At 30.4% G+C, this 23,197-nt stretch overlaps 2 protein-coding genes across 3 annotated transcripts; one reads left to right on the forward strand and one right to left on the reverse strand.

Moving 5' to 3' along the window:
- The first annotated feature begins 39 nt into the window (after positions 1 to 39).
- Ufsp1 (UFM1 specific peptidase 1) lies at positions 40 to 1,283 on the forward strand. 2 transcript variants are annotated; one of them, XM_089173616.1, is made up of 4 exons: positions 40 to 434; positions 526 to 696; positions 809 to 962; positions 1,035 to 1,283. In XM_089173616.1, the coding sequence occupies exons 1-4, from the start codon at positions 300 to 302 to the stop codon at positions 1,151 to 1,153; spliced, it is 579 nt and encodes a 192-aa protein (XP_089029742.1). In that variant the 5' UTR covers positions 40 to 299; the 3' UTR covers positions 1,154 to 1,283. The 2 variants fall into 2 exon arrangements, with proteins under 2 accessions (XP_089029742.1, XP_015172667.1); XM_015317181.2 differs by having other exon boundaries at positions 42 to 434; positions 809 to 1,283.
- Dhc98D (Dynein heavy chain at 89D) lies at positions 1,149 to 22,424 on the reverse strand. Its single transcript, XM_089173622.1, is given in 53 exon segments — positions 1,149 to 1,463; positions 1,591 to 1,737; positions 1,846 to 2,025; positions 2,128 to 2,295; positions 2,392 to 2,603; positions 2,683 to 2,986; positions 3,066 to 3,227; positions 3,301 to 3,443; positions 3,552 to 3,753; positions 3,856 to 4,194; positions 4,272 to 5,024; positions 5,108 to 5,262; positions 5,366 to 5,515; positions 5,518 to 5,645; positions 5,721 to 6,181; positions 6,279 to 6,573; positions 6,653 to 6,965; positions 7,056 to 7,275; positions 7,368 to 7,563; positions 7,669 to 8,123; positions 8,221 to 8,412; positions 8,444 to 8,695; positions 8,790 to 9,004; positions 9,095 to 9,359; positions 9,499 to 9,776; positions 9,897 to 10,182; positions 10,259 to 10,513; positions 10,633 to 10,893; positions 10,960 to 11,118; positions 11,383 to 11,910; positions 12,040 to 12,293; positions 12,371 to 12,854; positions 12,970 to 13,093; positions 13,176 to 13,575; positions 13,695 to 14,042; positions 14,129 to 14,292; positions 15,080 to 15,510; positions 15,609 to 15,937; positions 16,137 to 16,201; positions 16,362 to 16,606; positions 16,642 to 17,040; positions 17,352 to 17,642; positions 17,707 to 17,856; positions 17,972 to 18,204; positions 18,365 to 18,484; positions 18,538 to 18,906; positions 18,951 to 19,546; positions 19,629 to 19,819; positions 19,934 to 20,197; positions 20,292 to 20,448; positions 20,552 to 20,838; positions 20,883 to 21,195; positions 22,324 to 22,424. Coding segments are annotated over 53 exon segments (14,136 nt in total). The 3' UTR covers positions 1,149 to 1,316.
- Between the last annotated feature and the right edge of the window lie 773 nt (positions 22,425 to 23,197).

Here is a 23,197-nt window from a genome sequence, read left to right on the forward strand (position 1 = left end):
GCCATATTTATTAACGCGTTTGTAAACCTATCCTAATCCCGATAATGTTATACGTGGCGGAACATTTGTGTTAGTTGTGTAGTTTATTGTGATACTTGTGTGTTGAAGAGGAGTAAGTGAGGATAATCAGGGAAAGTTACAAACGACGATTTTCAGAGAATGTATGTAATTTGTAACAGATTAGTATAATTATTTTGTTTTAATATTACTATTTTCATTCTATTCACCGTTCGTTATTGTATTGTACACTGTTGTAAATTAAAAGTGTTCATTTATTTGTTTATTATATATTAAACAAAATGATAGTCGATTATTCTACTAATTTATTAAAAAATATCCACGAAAGTCTTCTTACCTCCGATAAAAGGGAGAGTACAGTTATACGAGGTATTTATGAATACTGGCACTACGGTTGTGATGGTTTTAATGACAGGGTAGATAATTTTAATGTATATCTATCTAATGAAATGGATTATAATATGTAGAAAGAGAATAATATGTGTAATCGAAGGATATTTTATTTAGGGATGGGGTTGTGGGTATAGAACATTGCAAACAATTTGTTCATGGATTATAATTAATAAGAATTTAGGACAAGAAGTTCCAAGCATATCAAAAATACAAGAAACGCTTGTTGCATTGGAGGATAAGGAGAAATCATTTATCGGGTCGAGGGATTGGATAGGATGCTTTGAAGTGAGTCTTTTATTATAACTATTATATTTTTTATTCTATTCAAATTTTTTTTTTTTTTTTTTTTTTTTTTTTTTTTAATAAAAATGCCATTTACTAGTTATTCAACTTATAGGTATGTCTTGTTCTGGATAGTTTATATAATATAAATAGTAAAATTGTTCACATTGCAAGTGGTCGAGAACTACCTAAATATTTACACATTATTAGACAGCATTTCGAAGAATTTGGAAGTCCAATTATGATGGGAGGAGATCAAGATTGTTCTAGTAAATGTATCGTTGGTATACATACTGGATCGAAAAAAGCATATTTATTAATCATTGATCCACACTTTATAGGTAAAGCTAAAAGCGCTGAAGAATTAAAAAATAAACAATGGGTAAGATGGCAAAATATTGAAGAGTTTGTATACAGTTCTTTTTATAATCTTTGTTTACCACAGATCAAAATAATTTGATATACCGATTGAATTTTATTTTATCTTTTTATTTAACATCTAATTCTAAGATTAATATCTATAGGATTAATCATAATTATAATGTTTCGTTAATCTATTTTCTAGATTATAAATCTTTTCAATTCTGTTATATGTTATTATTATTTATTATTATGAAATTAATTTAGTCTGTGTTGAGTAAAAGGCATACACCCTGTAAAATCCAGTGCGAAACATGTTCCTCCGTTGAAAGATCTGCTTCAAATATCAAACCTTTACCCATTGCATCTCGCCTATTTGATGTTGTGTATACTGGAGTTTTTACTGTATTCTACATAAATTTATATAAAAAAAAAAAAAAGAAAAAAGAATGGCAAAAATATATTGAAATGATTAAACATCAGAGGAGAATGAGTTTTTTCTAAATCTAAACTTTCTATAATTTATCATAGATATACCTGAAGTTTGAGTCTATGAGCTTGAATAGGTATTACCAAAAGAATTGGCAATTTTTCAGTAAGAATTTTTGGATAAGACCTTTTAAGACAGTTTTCTTCCACATCCCATCGAGCTCCTTCCAAATATAGGCCATGTATGTAGCAACCCTTTAGTTTAAAAATTAACTAATTACTTAATTACTTATTACGTAAGTTTATATAAACGGATTATTTTTAAGAGAATTCATTTATTCATGTTGTAATTCATTCACGTACTTGTTCAGGTTTTTCTTCTATAGCATCGACTTTGGTAAATTTAGTTACGGTTGTATAAATAAGCGAGTGATCTAACGGCCAATTATTTCTACGACATGTTATTTGTACTAGAGCTGCTAGATAAGTTTCTGGGACGTGCAAACCAGATAACCACATAACTATTGGTTCATTGGCACCAGACTAAAAAATCATTTTTATATTAATATGAATTAATATAATAAATGAAAATATATTATGCCGTCAGTTGTGCAAATATCATATGAAAGGATTATATCAACAAACCCAATCTGTATATTGTGTTATTCTCTTTTGAAAGTGATCCATCCAATTAGCGAGATTTTTTCTTGTATCTGGTGCTAGTCTGAGCCATTCCTTAGGTAAAATACCATTATACAGGGCAATAGAAATATTATCAAGAATAGAATCCATTTCTATCTCTCCTGCAATAGCCTAAAACAGTTTTTAATTAAATAAAAATAAAAATTAATAAATAAAAGTTTATTAATACTACACGTTTTTCTTAAGTATATAATAGTTAATAATTACCTTTCGTAGTTGAGAGAGAGTCCTTGAAATCGTATTTATTAATTTATTAATCCTTTCTAATTCTTGGAAGAGTACAATTGTCGATGGTGTGACGCCCACTCCAAAATTTTTTTTTACTTTATTTAAATCAAATTCTAAAGGTATCCTTTCAAGAATGTCCTTTGCTATGTTGTCTATAAATTCTTCTTTACTAATTCCTGTTGTGCTAATTGCTATGATAAAAAAATATTTAATGACACATGGTTTATTGCACTTGTCTAATTGTGAGAAGCTCTTTTCCCTGCTTCTTACCCGTTTGTGGCTGTAGTTCTATCAGATTGGCCCATAACTCTCTAGTAGCTTGATTAAAGTAACCAATTTCAGCGTTAGAATGAAGACCAAAAACTGCTGGAGTATTGACCAGTGGTAATTCTTCGATGAAATTTAAATACGCTTCGTGATCTCCTTCTGGTGGAATGACGTAATCAACGTAGTTGTCCTGATAAAAATGAAAAGGTTGGAAGGTGTTGAATAGGAAATCACCAAAGAATTCATTCATGTAAGTTTCCGATACTCGACGATCGTAACTATCGATTACTCTCCCGCCATACATTACCTACAAATTTATACAATTATGAGTATATTCTCATATCAATTTATTTGTTAATCTACAATTCTTTTTAATTATCACTTACTTCTCCTATTAAATATTTTAAACTATTCCATGGTATCCGTGTATCGTTAAACTTTAAAGCTTTTGACAAATAAGTATCTATTATAGAAGTACATACATTAAAATCTGATTCGTTAAAATCATAACTTATATTCCATCCAATTTTATCGTATTTTCTTCTTTCCTGTTCAGTCAAAAGTTACGAATGAATTTGTATTTATTACAAATTCATATATAGTATTAAGTATTGATTTTACCTGTACAACTGCATGATAAAAAGCTAGTACATAAATGAGGTGTTTATATGCAGGATGATTACAATTCTCCAGAGTCTGTGGTGGCATTTTTAAGTAAGTATTTTGTAAATTAAGTTTTAAACCGTTTGGTGGTTCTGTAACAACTGAAAAGAAAAATATAATTGATTATTATATAATGAAATAATATTAGTCTTTTTTATTTATTTCAATTGGTATAGAACTTAAATTCATTTTAAATAAAAAGTTTCAACCTTTTACAGATTGTTGTAAAATTCCTATGGGAAAATCGGGAGTTGGTTCAGTTGTAAGCCATAGTCGAAAATCAGGATGCGGTTTCTCTAAATTGTCTAAATGGCTTTCCAATTCTTTGATGAAATCTAATAATAAATGACCATTTTGTAACATCAACCATTGTCCTCTAAATATAGCTGTTTCTAATAATTCTATTGCATTCTGAAGAAATGAATAATAATAATCGTGTCAGACATTAAGATCGCGTTATATTGTAATATACTATATAATATTCAGAGTAAGTAAGTATAACAAGTTACGTACTTTTTCTTGATTTTGACCAAGTGATAAGTATCTGAATTTTCCTCCACCGAAACCATATCGTTCTGCTAGTTTCATTAATTGAGAGGTAGGGTCCGAACCGGGACTTAAAATTAAAATTATTGGCATCATAGCAGTGGATTGTTGAAAAATTAAATCCAGATTGACATGGGGCGGCGTTACATACTCTTCCCCCATAACTTCGGTTATATAATTAATAACAGCTCGATAGACTCTATCCACGCGAAAACATCGTATTAACATTAATTTTTCGAATGGTTTTAACACAGCAGAATAATTAGAAGGAAATTCTTGTGACTCTGGATCATCCATGTCATACCACTAAAAAATGATAAATTGTAATTTGTATATTGTAAGGGATTTTATTGATCTCTTGTTAAAGTTAGAATAATGATTACATTTTTCCACTGGTCCATATTTTCAGTAATATTATCAGGCAGATTAGCAAAGGTTTCAGGAAAATCATTAGCTAATTTTAATAAGTCTTCCCATCCACTGGAAGGTAACCATTTAATAGGATTAACTCTGCTTGACATCTTAGTAGTAACGCATCCTTTTATAAAGAAATCCAATTGTTGCTGTTTAACATTATTAACACTCTGTTCTATGTCTATGCAGATTTTGAATGAATACAGAATTTTATGCTTTTCAAATATTCCCGTGCATCCATAATCATAAACATTTTTTGTCAATATTGGAATAATGTTACGAAGACGTTTGACCAAAGTTGGATCTGGTAAAGCTTTTCTTAAAGATAATATGAAAACTTCAATGTAATTGTTCAAGGAATACTGATACATTGTATTCACCGTAGGCAATTCAGTTAAAACGAAAAACAAAATAGCCCCTCTTTTTGCTACTGGCCGATAACCATCCCGTAATTTATTTAAATCAACAGCCGTCACTTCACCCAGGAAGAGTTTCGTTGTCACTTCGCTAGCACTTGATTTGGTATTTTCTAAGGTTTCAATTAAGTCAATGTTATCCAGCATATTGCCTTTGTTCGTGGAAATTTCTCGTAAAAGACTATTTTCGAGTTGTCGAAGTAAATTTTTATTTTCACTTATTTCAGTTATAAGTCTTTCGCGTTGTTCTTCGATATCTGGTCGTTCGATTCTCACTACTACTGATAATAGTTGATCTTCTAAACCCTGTTTTTAATGAAAACCGATTGCCAAAGTTTCAACCTTTTCCCTATTTAAATTAAATAACATTATTCTAATTTTATACTTACTGCAGTAGTCACTGTATAGTTTATGACAATAGCTTTTGAATAGACGGCAGGATTGAAGATAGGATTTGACATTTTGGTAGTTAAATATATGCGAAATCTTGGATCATAATCAACTTCTTTAGAACCTAACATAACAAAGGTTCTTCCTCCTATTGCTATAACATATATAACATTAATTCATTAGACAAATTATATATTATTTTTTTATATATATTTTGCAACGAATTCCTACTTCAATATTTTATATTTTCATCTTACATTGAATATTTTTCGATATAACATTATTTAGAACAGGATCGACTTCGTCAACGTCTTGAAATAAAATTGGTAAACCATATTTTATTGCTAGTTCGACTTGTTTCAGAAAATCTGCATCGGCAAAAGAAATAATTTTCAAGTTTTTATTTCGTTCCTTTTTTTAATCCATTCTAATGCTTGCTGCTGAGGATCAATGCATAATGGAAATCTTGAAGCTTTTAGCGTTAGGATACCATTTTGTATAGAAAGCTCATCCGGTGGAAGTCCTTCCGAGGTCCATCTAGATAATAAACACTTTTAATATAAACTGTTCTGATCAAATAACAACAAGTTTTAATATCCTAGCCCAACTCACTTGCTAATTTCCACATCATCGCTAAGCTGTGTTTGTATATTAAACGGTTCCGAAAGCGGTATTCTTCTTTCTGCGATGCTTCTCGACCAGTCGTTATAAATCATATCGTTCCTGAATTCGTATGAAAATGGTCCACAATAGGCGAGAAATCCAGAAGAAAGTAGACAATTTCCAATGATCTTTTCTTCTTCTTCGTGTAATTCTTTCAATTCTTTTTGCCAACGGATATTTTCCGAAGAGAGACCACCGATTAATTTGTCAGCGGCAATTAGCCTTCGTTGCAAAAGATTCGTTTCTTCTTGAAGCTTTTGCTTTTCCGTCATAGCAGATTCGTATTTAACATTTAGATCTTCTATAATCTTTTCTATTCGTTTCAATTCACGTTCTTCTTTTTCTAAAGCTTTTTGTGCTCTTTCAGATTCTATTTGTAGCATTTGAACTCTTTCCATCTTTGGTTTAACCTATTGAAAATGTTCTAATGTTAAAAGAGAAGAAGAAGAATATAACCTTGGGGTGATTGAAATAGATTTGATTTTTATTTCAACGAAGGAAGAATACTTCTCTGTAGACTGCGCAATAATCTAACACGGCCAAGACAAATTTATAAAGGCCATATCCAGCTTTACTAATTGACTCCATTTGATCCATTTTCGTGGACTTCCTTAAGTGCGCTCTGACAGCTTGTTGCTGCCTCTGCGTGATTTGTTCACAGTTCATTTCTTGTAACAATCTTAAAAAACTTGGATCGTTCATCATACCCTTTGCACCTTTCCAAGATATGTCCTTGATACCTCGTAATATGGCTACACATTCAGAGACTATTTGTACGGGCTTTGGAGGCGTAGCAAATGATCTAAATGAACAGATAGAAAAGAAAAGAAAGATACATAAAAGGACAAAATGAATAGTTGTCGATATAGGACAAAAGAAACCTTATTTCAGTGATGTCCGACTTATCGAGTTCTCCAAGAGCCAATCTTGCAGCGTCTAAAGCAGGCTGAGCCGCAGCAAGAGCTACTTTGGCTTCAGACTCTTCTTTTCCAATGAGTTTTCTTTTCTCTTCAATTTCTTTTTGCTTGTTCACGCTCTGTTCTTTTTTCTCCATTGCAATATCTGTACTTTCACCAATGGAAGATAATAATTGTTCACAATTCCTCGTTTGGTCGGCTACTTTAACTCTTTGTACAGCCAGAATCTTATTCAATTCGGCTAAAGTAATTGACGCTTCTTCGATTTTTTGTAAACCTACATAATCATACAATGATAAATAATTATTTTCTTAAATTATATATATATTATAAAAAATGTTCTATTAATCGAACAGTAAATCTAAACCTCCAGTCAGACGATCACATTGCGTCTTTATATAATCTCTTTTCTCAATTAATAAACGCAAGAACGTGTTTATAAAATTAAGATAATCTTTTGGTGTAACATAATTTTTTCGTCTTAATTTAACTAGAAAATCTACAGTATATCGTTCAATAACAGACTTATGAACGTGCACCATGTGCAACACTATGTCTTCTCTATATTCTTGCGGCAGATTTGGATTCTGAAAAAATCAATCAAATGAATAAAATGAATAATGTCCAAGTCTTCATGTTATTGCTAACGCGAATACGTTGTACGCATGTTATAACGTACGTCTCTTAAAGTAACATTAGCTACAGCGATCAATGCCTGATCCGGCCATGGAAACATCCAATCTATTGTAGTACTATTCACTAAACCAGGATAATTACGACAGCGTATTCTCAATAACTCATCAGCAAGATTCATAGATAAGGCAATGCGTAAATTATCAATACATGACTTTTCAAAAAATGCCCATACACTTTCCCTGAAAGAGAGATATTACGCTAATATACCTATCTAATTACCTATTGTAATAAATATCGAAAGAAATATTAAATTGTGAAAATAATATTATTCGATATTGTCTAACCTCGTAATATCAAAACCAGCTGTCAGAGCATTATCTCTACATGAAGTAATAATTATATCTTTTTCTTCGTCGGTAAAAAGGGCAAGCACTAGACCCGTCATAAGTATATTGTTGATCAATTCCAAGAAACTCTCATTTATTATGTGAGAAGCACTGAATAAAAAGACTATTTTCTTATTCTCGACACCGATCATATTGTACAATCTTTTCAAATCTTCGCGAAAAGTATTTTCATTGTATCCACGACTCAAGTTGATTTCAAAGATTGAACTATTAGCAGCGAACGAAGCAAGTCTTATTATTGACTGCTTTCCACTACCGCTGGTGCCTACCACGAGAGCGTGGCCACGATGCATTCTGAGAATACGATGAACTCTTGTCAGATGTTCTAATGCATCATTGAAAAGAACCATTTGTAATTTTGCAATATTCCTTTCGTTATATTCTTCGTAAATCTGTACGAAGATAAATTACATTTTTTTTTTTTTTCGAGCACTGCAGTAGTGAATGTATGAATTTTCATTAATGATAAAAAGCTAGAAAAAACGCTACCTCTAAAAGTAGATTATATACAGCTTCGTAGTCCAACAGATCCTCGTAATACCTAGGCTCATCCTCATAACAAGCATTTCTAAAATCTCCAAAAAGCAAAGGATCCCTTAATGTGTACTTAATTAATGCAGGTTTTTCTTCCCAAACATCTTTTATCTTGTTAGCTATATGTTCTTTTATTAAATTTTTATCCTAAAGCGCATATGTTATGCTTATGTTATGTTTCTTGGGAACATTTTAAATTATAATATAATAAAGAAATATTATAGAAGAAAAATGTTATTACATCTTCGGTAATTAATCTGTCGCATATCACTCTTGTAAATTCATTTCTCCAAAGTCGAACAAATCGCTCTACGGTTGGAAAATAATCTGGATGACTTTGAAGTACACCTGCCATTATTCTTGAAAGATCTCGCATATTGAAAATATAATGAAATTTTGATGGGGTAGGCAATAATTCTGTTAAAACTATCTAAAATAACAAACACAAAAATATTTAGTATCCATTTTCTGAATAATTCATTATTCGTTTATGAAATTAACGAATTTATATATTTTTGGACAACCTGATAAAGCTCCAATGTAATATGAACAATATTATCTACGGTAGATTGTACTTCTTCTGGAAATATTTCTAAATGTCCCTTTAAAATACTCTTATAAATATAATGAAGCGTTTCGTTCATTGGAAAAGTAACATTATAAACTGAAAACATTGAAATAAATCGTGGATCGACTTCCTTTCTTCCACCACCAGGTTTTCCCATAGCAGCTAAATAGCCTGTGATGTAAAATTGACAAATAATTAAATATATAATATAGAAAATAAAACTCTTCATTGAAAATGCTTGAAAAATGTTGAAAACTTAACAAATATCTTTGATATATTTCCAATTCAAATCTTTTCCACGACCGTAGAAACCATTTCTTCCAAGTAATAGTTTGAGAAATGCGATCGGTTGTTGAGTCCCATATGTGTCCACCATTGGCATATTCATATCATCTATGAAAATAATTAACTTTTTTCCTGGTGGTGGCCCATATATTTCTCTGGATCGTTTTTCCACAGCTGATTCAATACTTTTCTGCACATCCATCGAAGTTGTTCTTGATGAGAAATTAATAGGTAATTTTTTCTGTAATAATGAAATATGTACAACAGTTAAGAGTAAGTCCGTTAAATAATTTGGTTTGGTTTGGTTTGGTTTGGTTTGTTTGGCATGTTGAAAGCGACAACGCGTCGCAAAATGTCTTATATTAATATAAGATACTTGCATATTTGTCGGAATCAATGGTCCTTAAAAAATTGTGAATTATAGCTGTTTTGGAGGTACCAGTTTCGCCAACCAATAGCGTAGGTCTTTGTAGATTATTCATTAAATTGATAAACCATATTGCTCGACAAGAGTCTTCTGTGGGTACTAATATTTCCGAAAAATTTTTCAACCGATCGTGAACGTATAAAGGTACAAGCCATTTCCATGGTATCCATATTTTTTTGTGTATGTCCAAAAAATATTCGTACAATGTATAAAATAGAATTGGTATGTATCCTGCATGCACATATTACATATTATCTTTATTTTATTCCACATTATTATACTATCTCATTGCTATTTACTATTGTTCATTGCAATATTATTGATGCTGAATAATACAAAATATTAACTCACGTATCGTTGCTGGTTTTTCAGTCGTATCTTCAACGAGCATAAATCCAGTAGTTTTTTTCATATAATCATCAAAAGTCTTTCTAGCATTCTCTACTAAGGAAGCTCCTAAGGAATAATAACACGATTGAATATACATTGCTTCTAGTAGGTCCTCTCTAGTTGCAGTATATTCATATTGAATCGGTTGTTCATCTTGATCCGTTAAATAAGACTTGCTTTTTAAAACTTCTTCGTCAGCTTGTAGCAAAGAATACAATCCATCAAACACATACGATAATTGTATTACCTACAAAATATATAATAAGTAGTAGTCCCCTTTATTTACATATATTAATATTAATATGCATTCATTCAAGCATTACCATGTTTAAATTCGTTTGAGGAATAATCATTTGAAGTGGTTTTACTCTTTGTAATCCCATCATTCCTTCTATAATAAGATTAAGCGCTCCATGTACATATTTCTCGCACATTTTAGCAAGGAATTGTTGATCATCCTCATTTTTAGATTTTATCCATTTATCGATATATGGTTGATAACCCAAGTTCTTTGGATCTACATAAACCATACCAGCTCTTGACACAGTAGCAGGAGATGCATATAATAAATCACCTACCTAAATTGACAAAGAACAGTTTCAAAATATTATCCACAAAATGTTTAATTTTACATTCATTATGTAATGTCTCTGTGTAACATTAATTATTATTTTCTATAACATTATTTAATTATTACTTCAAAGAGAAGATTACAATGATTTTGAAGTTTTATTCTTTCTTGATTAGGCAATGTCAAAAGTTTATTGTCATCCATTACTGAGTTCATATTTTCAATCCACAATGCATCGACATCTCCATCAAATAATATGTATTTTTTGTCTTCTTGTTCAGAATCAAGAGGTTTGTTAACTTCGCGAAAAATATTACTAAGAAGGCCATCTGTCCATTCCCGTGTTATTGGGTCTAGTATACCGTATAACTCAACCACAGTATATGCCTTTAATCAAATAAACATATTATTTATCACTCTTCAAATATACAGCCAATAAAAATACACACATACCTTTGGATTTAAGATTTGAAGACTGGTGGGAATATTCAAATAAGTTTGAGCCATACATAATATTTCGATAATAACAGTTTTTCCACCTCCAGTAGGACCAACGATCATTGTCGAATGTCTACTCATCATGACTTCGTAAAGTTGAGTGATTTTCTCAAGCTAATGTAATTTATCAAATTATTTAAATCGTGTCAAACTTAAAGAACAACATTCTTATTTGATAAATATGAATGAATAAACATCAGTAGTAGTAGTAGTAGTAGTAGTAGTAGTAGTAGTAATATTTTGCTTCAGTGATTCTGAGTCATTGGAGATAGGATATGTACGAAATAAGAACCAACGCAAACCATCAAAAATTAATACACATGCATAAGATTAACATGAAAAATGAAAACGAAAAATAGTAGTAGTGTATGTACATACTTGTTCGGTTAAAACAATATAATTATGTTCTTCCAACATTTTGATCGCAGCTCTATTAAAATCTGGATATTCTACTCTGGGACAGTCAAGATCAGGAAATAAGTCTGTAATAAGACCCAAAAATAAAGGTACATCGTCATATATAAATTTAGGAAGATTCATATCCCTGAGAGCTCTCATTAGGACAAGATTCTCTGCTAAGTCGCCAGATGTTCTTTTTAATTGTCCAGCCATATTAAGTACAGATTTCATAGCTCTTAACCCAAAGTCATAATGCGTTTGTTTGCTAAGTTGTTCTTGCGCCAATTTATGCAAAACTGCCATCTTTTTTGCCAGAATTTTAGCCGTTAGAAAACCAGCACTGAAGAGTTTGATTTGACAAATTAATTCGTTATCTGGCACAACGCATACTACCGGTCTGAAGAGGGCCTTAACGGATTCCGGTAATTCGGTTCGACCAGCATATCCGGGATTCATAGTAATAAATATACCCACTTTTGTATCCAAGGGAATATCGTAATCTTCGAACTATCAATATAAAATATGATTCTTTATACTCTTATTATTCTAGACTAAATTCGATACTCTCTCTCTCTCTCTCTCTCTCTCTCTTATGACTGTTAAAAAACAAAATATTATATACGTTGAAGCGCGTACCGTGAAATGTTTACTTTTCATTTGCAATGCTGAGCGTATAGTTTGAAGTTGAGTCGAAATAACGGATAAAACAGAAACATCGATACGGTTAAATTCGTCGAAGCAGCCCCACGCTCCGCATTGAACTAACCCGCTCAATGTTTTACCTATTGCAATATAATCCATTCCTTCTCCGCAATTTGTAACAATACATAATAAACCTAAGGCTTTCGCTAAATCCTTTGTTGTTTCAGTTTTTCCAGTACCAGCAGGACCTTTCAAAAGGAATAATAATATAGAATTGAAAAAAGAAAAAACAAAAACATATATCAATATATTGATATATGTTTACCAGCAGGTGCTCCACCCAAGTGCATCGACAATGCTTGAGTAAGGGTTAAATATATTCTATCTGTTAAGGGTGTCACTACTAATCGTCCGTTTAGACCCATGTATTCATATCCATATTCAAAAGCACCCGTACACTGATATATCCACATATTGTCAAGATCGTGTACCCAATAGAATCTAAATTCAAACGATAACAGGCATATACATACATACATACATACATACATACTTAAATACATGCAAATATACAGCACAAATAACATAAACATAATGTAATGCATCATTGATTTGAACCTTAATTGACTTTCCCATTCAAATTCCATTGGGTCTATAATACTATCTCTTACAAAACCTTCAATTATGTCGCGAATATGTACATCGATTGTTAATAAAGCATCCAATTTTTTTCTGTCATTATTTGTAAGCAAATCACTTCCCATTAGCGATACTACTTCGTCAAGTTGATTGTTCAGTTGTTGCAAATACTAATAACGACAATATATATATATATATATATATATATATATATATATATATATATATATATATATTATATATATTAAGAAACAAAAGTAAAAATTCAGCTAATTTGAAAAGTACTTCTTTCATAGCTTGTTTCTTTCCCATCGATATTTTATTAAAAACATTTTCCACTTCAGCGGTCCACCAGATTTGATTAGCAGCAAGTATCATCATTCCTTGAAAATCTAATATCCATTCAGATCTTGGACGTCTTATCTGATTAGAAATTGACATGAAAAAATATCTTATTAAAAAATACAAATGAATAAACAAAGGTTTTTTACTTGCTTACTTTTCCATAATCGTAGACGGCTTTTTTTGTTAAATATCGATTAGATATTTTCATTTCATTCAAAACTAAAACCATCCAGTTCTCAATGTTTCCTTCGACGGATACAGAATGTTTTAATTCCATGATTTCTTTTTCACATGATACAAGTGCTGTAACTACATTTCTCTTTTCCTCATTTAAATTGAAACTTAACTTATCTAAGTTATCAAACATTTTGCCAATGTGTTCTTGAATCACTGATGGATCACTGCTACCAAGAATGCTCAGTAATTCATCATCGCTGATAAAATTAAACCTTGGAAAAATAATTCGTTTGCTATTCAAATAATCGGTCAGGGATTTCTGACATCTATCAAGCCCGGCAATCATAGACATAAATTCATCCTTTCTTCCTGAATATACATATATTAAAAGATAATTACATTGATAAAAAAAATGACTAAATTAAATTTGTCTATTGCGTATTGCTTAATAAGAAACGTTGATTGATTTTTTTTTTTTCTATCCTTGCCTTGAATGGTACAGCAATCATGGACATTTAATTTTCTTGATGTATCCATCATAATCTTTCTATATGCTTTGTCAATGTCATCGAATTTTCTAGCCTCTTCTGGAAGTTGCAATCGAATATCTCCTCCCACAAAAATACCTTCCAAATATAACCACTTTTGTTGTAGTTGCATCCATAATTCCAATACTTCTGATATTGTATGCATAGTCTTTTCCCAGTTTTGAACTACATTAAGAAAGGGTCCGATAAATTGTGAGGCTGCCATGCTGCTCACATTTAACATATTATCCTCTAAGATTTGATTAAGTTCGTCAATGGGACCAAGAATGAATCCTCGATCTTCAAGTCCTTTACAAATTATTTGCACGTTGTAATTACTATATTTTCTTTTTTTTTTTTTTTATATATATGTATATATATGACTTTATAATTACCTTTAAAATGTCGTATTACGGTAAATTCCGTGTTTTTCCAAATTTCTGCAATTTCTTTGACCCCCTTTTCTATTGCTAATTCCTTAATAGCATTTGTTACGATGCTTTGCGCTATTTCTTGGTACCTCCCCAAATCCATGGCAAACATATTTTCTAGTGTAAACCTTAAAACACATAAGAGATATTAGAATATAACCGTGATTAACGTTTTGCCAACTAACCGATCTAACTCACCCTTCCATTAAACCAATTTTTTGTTCACCCATATTCTAATATATACGTATATATATATATATATATATATTTTATAGTTGCTGTTACCTTATAATGTCTATTTCTTATAGAGTAGAAATATTAGAAATCACTACCGTTGTAAAAGTTTGTAAACAATTATAAAGAAAAAAGAAAAAAGAAAAAAGAAAATGTCTTTAAACATCAACCTTTCGCCCCTTTCTAATAATTCTAAAAAGTGTGACATATAATTATATTACTACATAATTCAATATTACAAAAACTATTACGTACTTATAGATAATATGGTCATTAGTTTAACACTTTAACGACCGCTAGCCTATTAATAGGATTTTTGTTTGTCACCGATCCTTATCGAACAAAAATTTATTAATCATCTTTTAATTATCGGTTGACATTGCAATCTTTATCGCACGTCGCATGTCACTATCATTACATGAACAATACTTTGTTATTAGAATCTTATTTAGCATCCAATTAAAATTTATTAGTAGAATTTGCGGCAGAAGTGTCGGCACGTCTGACCGTGCATATGCTGTTGGAACCCTAGCGGTCGGTAAAGTCTTAAGTATCTATAGAAATTAACATAATAATGATAAATTAACTACGAATAGTTACTAAAGTATCTTAAAACTATACAGTTTTACATAATGAGTCATATGTCCTTGAGAACATGATTGATTTTAATTATTCGCGCACCTATCTGGATTCATGTCAAAGTATTGTCCAGTTCTTTGCATTAAATCCATCCAATGTCTTTCACGCATTGCTTCGTTTTTCAATTCAACAAATAATGGTACAGAATTTTTAAAGTTTCTCATATTAATTTCCAAAGTCTGCCCAATGTTCAACTTCTTCACTGCTTTTGGAAATCTTTGGAACTGTTTGATGAAGTGTTCCATACCGTCGAGTAATTGTTGCGGGTTCAAATTCACCCACAATGTCTGAGCCCATTCACTCCTAGCATCTTTTTGTTCTTTATATAAACTAAATAATGTCTTCATGCCTTCGTAGTCTTCTTGAACTTTGAAAAATGCTGTATAATCAGCTGGATCAAGATCAAATAACATTTGAGAGTTTGTCAAATTATGACGTTTTTCATCATACTTTTCTATCAATTTTCCATACTCCTAAAAAAAAAAGAAAAAAAAAGAAAAGAAAAGCTTTATCCGTTTGAAACATACAATATATGGTATTATATCTTTATACAGTATGTATTAAGACATACAGTCATCTTTTGTACACCTAGATCAAGATTGTCTCCAACACTGCCTGGACCATTATTTAGAAAATCTTCAATGAATTTGGCAAGTTCATTATTGAATTCTATTATTTGATCTTGAATCATTTGAGCAAATTTCTCTCTGGTAGTAATAATCGTTGAAGCTCGATAAAGTGCTCCGAGGTACAAAGATTCCCAATCAGTTTGAATATCATAAGCCATCTTTTCATCCATTTCAGAAAATACTATTCCATGTGCATAAAGGGTTTTGAAGGTTTCCTTGAGAAAAGTCACATTGATAAATGTTGATTGAAAAATTGACCAATTGTCAAAATCTTACGAATTGACAAACCTGATATGACATGTATTGTACTTCTGCTTGAATAGCCATTTTTTTAATATCAGAAATAGCTTGCATAATCATTGTAAAGCGTTCTAATCCGGTAATTACTAATTCAACTTTGTTGCGATACTGCTCCATTAATTCTTTAAACTCGTTCATTTTTTTCATGGTCTCGGTAAGAAGAAAATTACCAAGCACTTGCTTCCATTCCATTGCATGCTGTTCTATACCTCTCATTAATGGTTTTAAATTGATCCTTGTGATTGTAGATTAATATTAAATAGTTGAAAAAAAAAAGATGTTACAAATGTAACATAAGATAGCTAAAGTATCTCACCATTGACAGATATATTAATAAGTGTGCTAAAGACAAATGAATGTGTATAATACTGAAATGATATATTGAAGAAATTTACCGTATGCAAGATATATCGATATTACGTTCCATATCATCGAGCTCATCTAAAATACCACCATAAAATGTAAATTTTTCATCATATTGTCGAAGTGTAGGCTTAGTCGATGCAAACTTTTCTCCAGCTACAGTTTTATCAAAAGTCCAAAGATTAGAATATTTCTTCCATTTTTGTAAATACTTCCAACAATCTGCGGATATTTTATAAGCTGTATCCTGAATTGCTATTATAAGATCGTTAATTACCTATGACATAAATAATATCTTCAGTATCTCAATATATACGCGTTACATAAATGTATATACATGTAATGTGTGCTCTCTACACACAGTTGTGTAGTGTAGTATTGAAATGAAATTACTTGAATACTCATCACATCTTCGAAGAAAGAAACTGTTAACAATTCTTCCGAGGAATTTTTTCTTTGGGGTTTACACTCTATACAAGTACCATTCATCCATCTGGGAAATATTTTCAATCTCTCTAATAAATCCTGTACATTGTGTACAATAATATTATTCATTTCGTTAGGCGACGGTCTTAAAATGACCTCTGATGCTACTAATACGGCATCCACTTGAAATGTCACTTTGTTATCGGATAATATCTTATTCAAAAATTCCATATTTTTGGCCATACATCTACAAAAAATAGCAAATGAATAAATAAATACTCTACGCTATAACAAACGCTAATAACAAATCTAAATACGTTATAAACGCTGCAAATAAATGTTTTTCATATTTTTCATAAAGAAGACGCATTGTTGGACTCCTTCCAGTAGAAGTTCCTTCCACTAAGCTTTCAATTTTCAACAGCATAGGGCTTGTAGAATGATATGCCTTTAACATCGCACAAATTAACTCTGTTCTGTGAGTCTCTATTTCTATAAAAAATTCCTGTGTCCACAACAAATTTTTATTTATTATTCTAATTTTAATTAAAACATGTTTATATTAAGATATGCTTTATAAAATAATACTATTGAACCTTGCAAGGTAATAAATTTGCATCACCGCCATTGTTTGATTCTTTGATTGATGATGCATCAGATTGCATATTTACAGATACTAAATTATAATTCTGTATTTCAGATGTAATTCTTTCATCTAATTCTTTTTTTAATTGATTAATCTGTTCAACGATAGATTTTAAATTTTTCAATAATTTTTCACATAATGTAGTATAGTCAATTATACTCAAAGAATTCCAATTAAATCGTATAATTCCTGGTTGAATATGTTTTTCAATACTAAGAAGAGTGTTTTTCAACAACTGGATCTATAACCACAGATAATGTTTCATTAACTATTCATGAAATATCTCAATTATGCACATTACATACATCCGATTTGTCTAACTTATCAATGATCACGTTGTATTCATTAATCATTTTTTCTACCGCCTCCATGTCTGTCCTTAGTCGATTTTTCTGAATACCAATATTTCTTATAATATCAGGCAAGTTAAAACCTAATTGTTCCATCAGTTCTGCCTGTTCCAAAAATAACATTGGATTATCATTTATTTTCATTATATATCTTCATATTGATTTTTTTGTATTTTTTTTTTTTTGTATTAATTAGTTAAATAAGTTGATCAATATTTACCTCGCGAATTATTTCAAAAATTTCCCAATTAAAATTGATTTCGAAACGTAATTGACATTCGATCAGAGTAGAGTCTTGCATAAAGTCAATATACTTTTGTTTTTGAGTAATAGCGTTTTGTTTGCTTTGCACGGATATAACAGAAGTTGTTTTTTGACCTTTCTGCGAATGAATCGATCTACTACCTCCTCTGATTGATATCGCTTTAGAACCACCAATCGAACTCAGAGTATCTACATATATAATAACAAATTATTATTGTAGCACAATAACAAATACAAGAGTAAAAGGAAGAAATGTACGTTTACAAATATTCAATTCAAATGTAATTGTGTGTGTGTGTGTGTGTGTGTGTGCGCGCGCGCAAAGTGATTGATATTATCAAGATTTTACCAATGCTTGGTTTTGACATTAACTGGTCTAATTTGTGTAAAATTCCAACAGGCATTTGCTCCCTCCCTTTTAATCTTTTATGTGTACGCAAAATGGCACCATTTTTTAATTTAACTTCGTCTGGAAACAATAGAACATCATATATTCATCTAGACGATGAAGAAATTATTAGAGAAATGGTAAGAATATTAAGAGAAACAATGTTTGAAAACCTTCTTCGCTTTCCTCTTCTATTGGTACTACTTTGAGCACATTACTTTCCATAATACTGTTAATGGTTTCTTGAGCTTTGTCAATCCAAGAATTGAACTTCATTTCTTCAAAAGACTTCAACTGTTTACTTATATCAAGATATTGACTGAAACCCATAAGCTTCAATTTCTTATGTTTTAATTCCTGTATGTCTTGAAAGTATAAGACAGATCCTTTGAGAGAATAAAACAATTGTCTTGCCCAAAAAATTGCGCCTGCTATTGGTGGATGGTATGTCAATAAAGGAGGATTTCGTTTACCTGAAAACATATACATATGTATATTAATTACTTATTACTGCTTTATTTGAATAACAAATCTCAAAGTGTCTAACCTCTGTTGTATATATTTTCCACAGAGCCTATTTCTTTACTGAATTGTTGCATAGTCATTTCAAATTTACTAGATAAAATGTCTCGTATGGCAACTCTAGTTTTTCTATCCTTGAATTTGAAAAGCATTTTGAGTGCATCTTTTGAGTTGATGAGAACTTTGAAACATTCGTCAATGAAAAATTTCGCATCATTTTCTAAATAAGAAACTTCTGTATTGAAACGTAAAATTGTTGCTTCCCAATTTTCTTTGTTAAACGGACTGAAGACATCGAATTCGGCCAACTTAAATGGCTCCAATAATAATCCAACTCGTTTTATAATCGTATCAATATGTGCTGGTTCGTAAATGATTGATTTCAAATCGGTTCCAAATATATTATAAAAATCTTGAATAACATTGGCTACAACATTAATATCCTTGCAAACACCCGCTATGTATTCTGTCTCTTGAAAAAGACGTTTCTGATCAAATTCCCAACGTGCACCTTTTCCTGTATACTCAATATCATCTCTCGTTTTTAAATATGATATTTTCCAATTTTTCATCATCTCGTGAGCATCTTTAGATTTTTGTAAAACAATTTCTAATGGATAGCTACAAAATATTATTTCAATTATTTAATATATCATTTGATAAGATCACAAAAAATAATCAAATAAAGTAACTACTAATGTACTTAAATAACTTGTCGATTGATAAATTTGTTCGGATGTTTTGACAAAGTTGCCACGAAATTCTTTCAAATAAAGACATCATTTTATCTTCGGAAGAATAATAAGATGACAATATCCACATCATTTTTAATCCATTTAACAAGGAGGGAATAACGTTGTTAATTTGCTTGAATTTGTCTGTGTGACTTATTAACTGTTAATATTAACAAGTGGGTATTTTCAAAAAATAATCATCACATCACAATACAACAATATATAAGTTAATGAAATTAGAAAAATAGTTGAAACAGATCAAATTCTATAATACCTTGAAATGTCTCATAATGGTTAAGAGAAATTTGGTATTATCTCGTGCTTCATTGTAATATTTCCAAAGTTCGTTTTTAAAATGGTTAAAAGCTGAAGGTATAGGAGACAAAATTCTATTCAATAGTTTAAGCATTCTCTGAATAATAGGAATTTTTAATTGTTCGACAAGAATTGACAGTCCCGTCTCACGTTCATGCCAATAATGGTATTCAGCGATTGGTCCTTTGTCTTCAGCTAACTTATTAATGTATGATTTTAATACCTCCAATTAAAACATTAATGTGTGATCATATTGATATATTAAATAAAGATAATTATTTATTTTTAGATATTTGTTTAATTAATCTAATATATACTAGTTGTATATGCGTTCCCCAAGACATGATTACTTCTTCCAGTTGGTCAATAATATATTTATTATTTAATAAAACTTCATCCGGCACAGTAGAACTTTCTAATTCGGGAATTTTTGGTATTGTTAATAGAATATCACTTTCTGTATGCTGTAAAGCCCTAGAAGCATTAAATGCAAAAAAGTAAATATCTAATATTTCATTCAACATGTTGACATAATTTAGTTATAATATGAACCGAACGAACGAACGAACGAACGAACCATTGTACGTTAGCTGACAGTTTGTCTAAATATTCCAAGATATCTTTTTTACTTTGCTCTGCTTCAGTTTCTTCTTTTATTTTCTCTCCGCTACTTGAAATAGTTAATGCACTACGTGCTATTAAAGATTTTTGAATTAATCTATCTTCTACTTCCGTATCGTCGTGAATATCATTTATTTCATCTGACAACACTTTTTCTGTAATAATTTGTGAAGTTTCTTGGGACTTTTTTGAAAGCGAAAGAGATACTCGCCGAAAATCAGATGGCCTTCTGTACGTGGAAATCTATTTGTAAATAAATAAACTTATTCAAATGACATGAGTCACACCTTGTACATTGTGTCGTTGATGTGTGACATGTGTATCGTATAAACCTTAGATTCAGCAATCTCAGCTAGGGTAGACGATGCTTTTACTATATCCGAGGCAGCTACTACTTCATTAGACTCTTCAATTTTATAATATTTTCCAAAATAAGGGCCTCGAAACTGTTTATTAACTAAAGGTTTGAATACTTGGACAAGCAGTGTATTCAAAGATGCTAAAAAGTGTCCATTGATAGATCCGACGATCAAATTAGTTGGCATGTGATCGAGACATTCCTCGTACGTTTCAAAAGGTGGAACTGCTTCTTCGTTTATTCTCAAAAAGTAAAAAAAGTTCATATTTTGAAGATCAAAATGTTGTCCATCAATTTCCCCGCATATTATATGAATAACTGGCTTTTTCCTCTCTTTGTCTATCATTTTCTAGAAGAAGAAGAAGAAGAAGAAGAAATACTTCTTGAAGTTCCATTATTGCAATTTAAAGTTATTAATTTTGCTCAATTTTTCTGATTACCTTAGTCAAGATATATTTATCTTCCTCGCCTAGTGGTGGAACAAACTTTTGCATATCTAAATAATATTTATATACGTATATTACTTTATAAAATGAGTTGACAAATAATCTATTAATATATTATTACCTATGCCATTATTTTTGAACCGATCTTTTCTCATAAAATGCATTGTAATATCACCACTCGATTTTACTAAACTTTCTTCTTCTTCGTCTTCTATTTCTTCTTCGCTGGATGAGGAATCTATACTCGATTCCAAACTGATAGAAGATAATCCAATTTGACTTTTTATCGAACTAGTTTTACTTTTACCTTTCTTTAGTCTCCTTTTTTTCTTTTTTTTCTTTTCATCGACCTTCTCGACTTTTCCTAACATTTCAAATAATCTTTGTTAATGCGCTAACTTCATTTCATTTTTTTTTTCGTGTTAACTTAATGTGCGTATATTAAGATATAACTTATATAAAAGAGCAATTTTTGTATATGTTAGTTAATAAGTAAAATAACTATAATACTTACTTTCCCAAACTGCTATTTCTTCTTGAACTATTTCTTTTAAATATGTTTTGTAAAAGAAAATGATTTTCTTTTCGAGATTTGTAGTTGAATATAAATTATGATTTAAAAAATTCATCAATTTCTCCTCATAATATCCATTGTCTGCCTAATAAATGAGCACAAAATAATAAATGTCATTTTTGATAACTATTTTAATTGATAAATTATACAAATTATATGAAAAATATAAATATATTACGCGTATGAGTTTATCAAATAGATGTTCGTGACCAGGTAAGCCTAAGAATCGTAATACCCGTTCTCTAATCCAAATAATACTGCAAAATGATGATTCTTTGTTACAAATAATATTTGCTAAATTTAATCATTCTTAAACTATCAATGTATGGTGTTAGAGAAAAGTCTATTACCGACTATCCAATTCTAGAAAATCGGGCTGGGCATCGTAAGTTTCTTCTTCGTCCTCTTTTTTGAAATTATCTTGGTAAGGTTCTACAATTATCGTTGACATTTTTCCATATCCTATAATAACATTTTTACGATATTTTTTTCAATTTTTGAAGAAATTATTTTTCCTCCTAAGGTTATAATGTGATTAAACTGTAATCTATTATAAAACACTGAATTGTTTAAACTGTAGTAAGCACTGTTTCCTTTGTTTTATTTTTCAGATGAAATTAATCATCGAAATAGCAATCCTTGACAAATTTCAGACGATATCAAATTAAAATAGTAGTGAATTTTTGTGATATATCTATATGTCTTAAGAAAAATAGTTAGGCGTTTTCGGGGAAGTTAATCTTAGTTGTTTTATAAAATATTATTTAATCCCTTAAATCAATGGGAAAACATTATTTCGAGATTAGATGATTATCGTTTAGAAAGCCTTCAAACAAAGAAACATTTTCTATATGTCTCCGGACTTACAACTTTTACAGTATGGACTATGGATATTGAAACAAAATTAAAGAAAATTTTTCTTATATTTGAGGTCAAATTTCCATTTTAAACCTTCACTACTTGTCTTTCACGAATTCAAATATCACCTAGTTGAAGTATGTAATTCTGTCTTCTTTCATATTTTAACTGGTTAGTTAATTCAGTCAGTTATTTCGTGGTTTAAATAATTATTTCAAGAATTAACGTTAAAATATATACACAAATACCGTAAATGCAGAAATGATTTTGAAAAGAATAACAAGAAATTCACCAAATCTTTGTCGACTTATTATGTTTCTTGCAGGCGAGTTATCGATCAAACTTACATTGTCATGGAATATGGGT

Source organism: Polistes dominula, unplaced genomic scaffold (genome assembly GCF_049000335.1).
Source record: "Polistes dominula isolate Pdom_NZ unplaced genomic scaffold, Pdom_raw_medaka contig_33, whole genome shotgun sequence".
NCBI classification, from domain to species: Eukaryota; Metazoa; Arthropoda; class Insecta; order Hymenoptera; family Vespidae; genus Polistes; species Polistes dominula.

Coding starts and splice junctions, on each gene's coding strand:
- Ufsp1 (XM_015317181.2), top strand. CDS start 300: ATGATAGTCGATTATTCTACTAATTTATTAAAAAATATCCACGAAAGT. Junction 435..525: donor GTGATGGTTTTAATGACAGG/GTAGATAATTTT, acceptor TATTTTATTTAG/GGATGGGGTTGTGGGTATAG. Junction 697..808: donor ATTGGATAGGATGCTTTGAA/GTGAGTCTTTTA, acceptor TTCAACTTATAG/GTATGTCTTGTTCTGGATAG.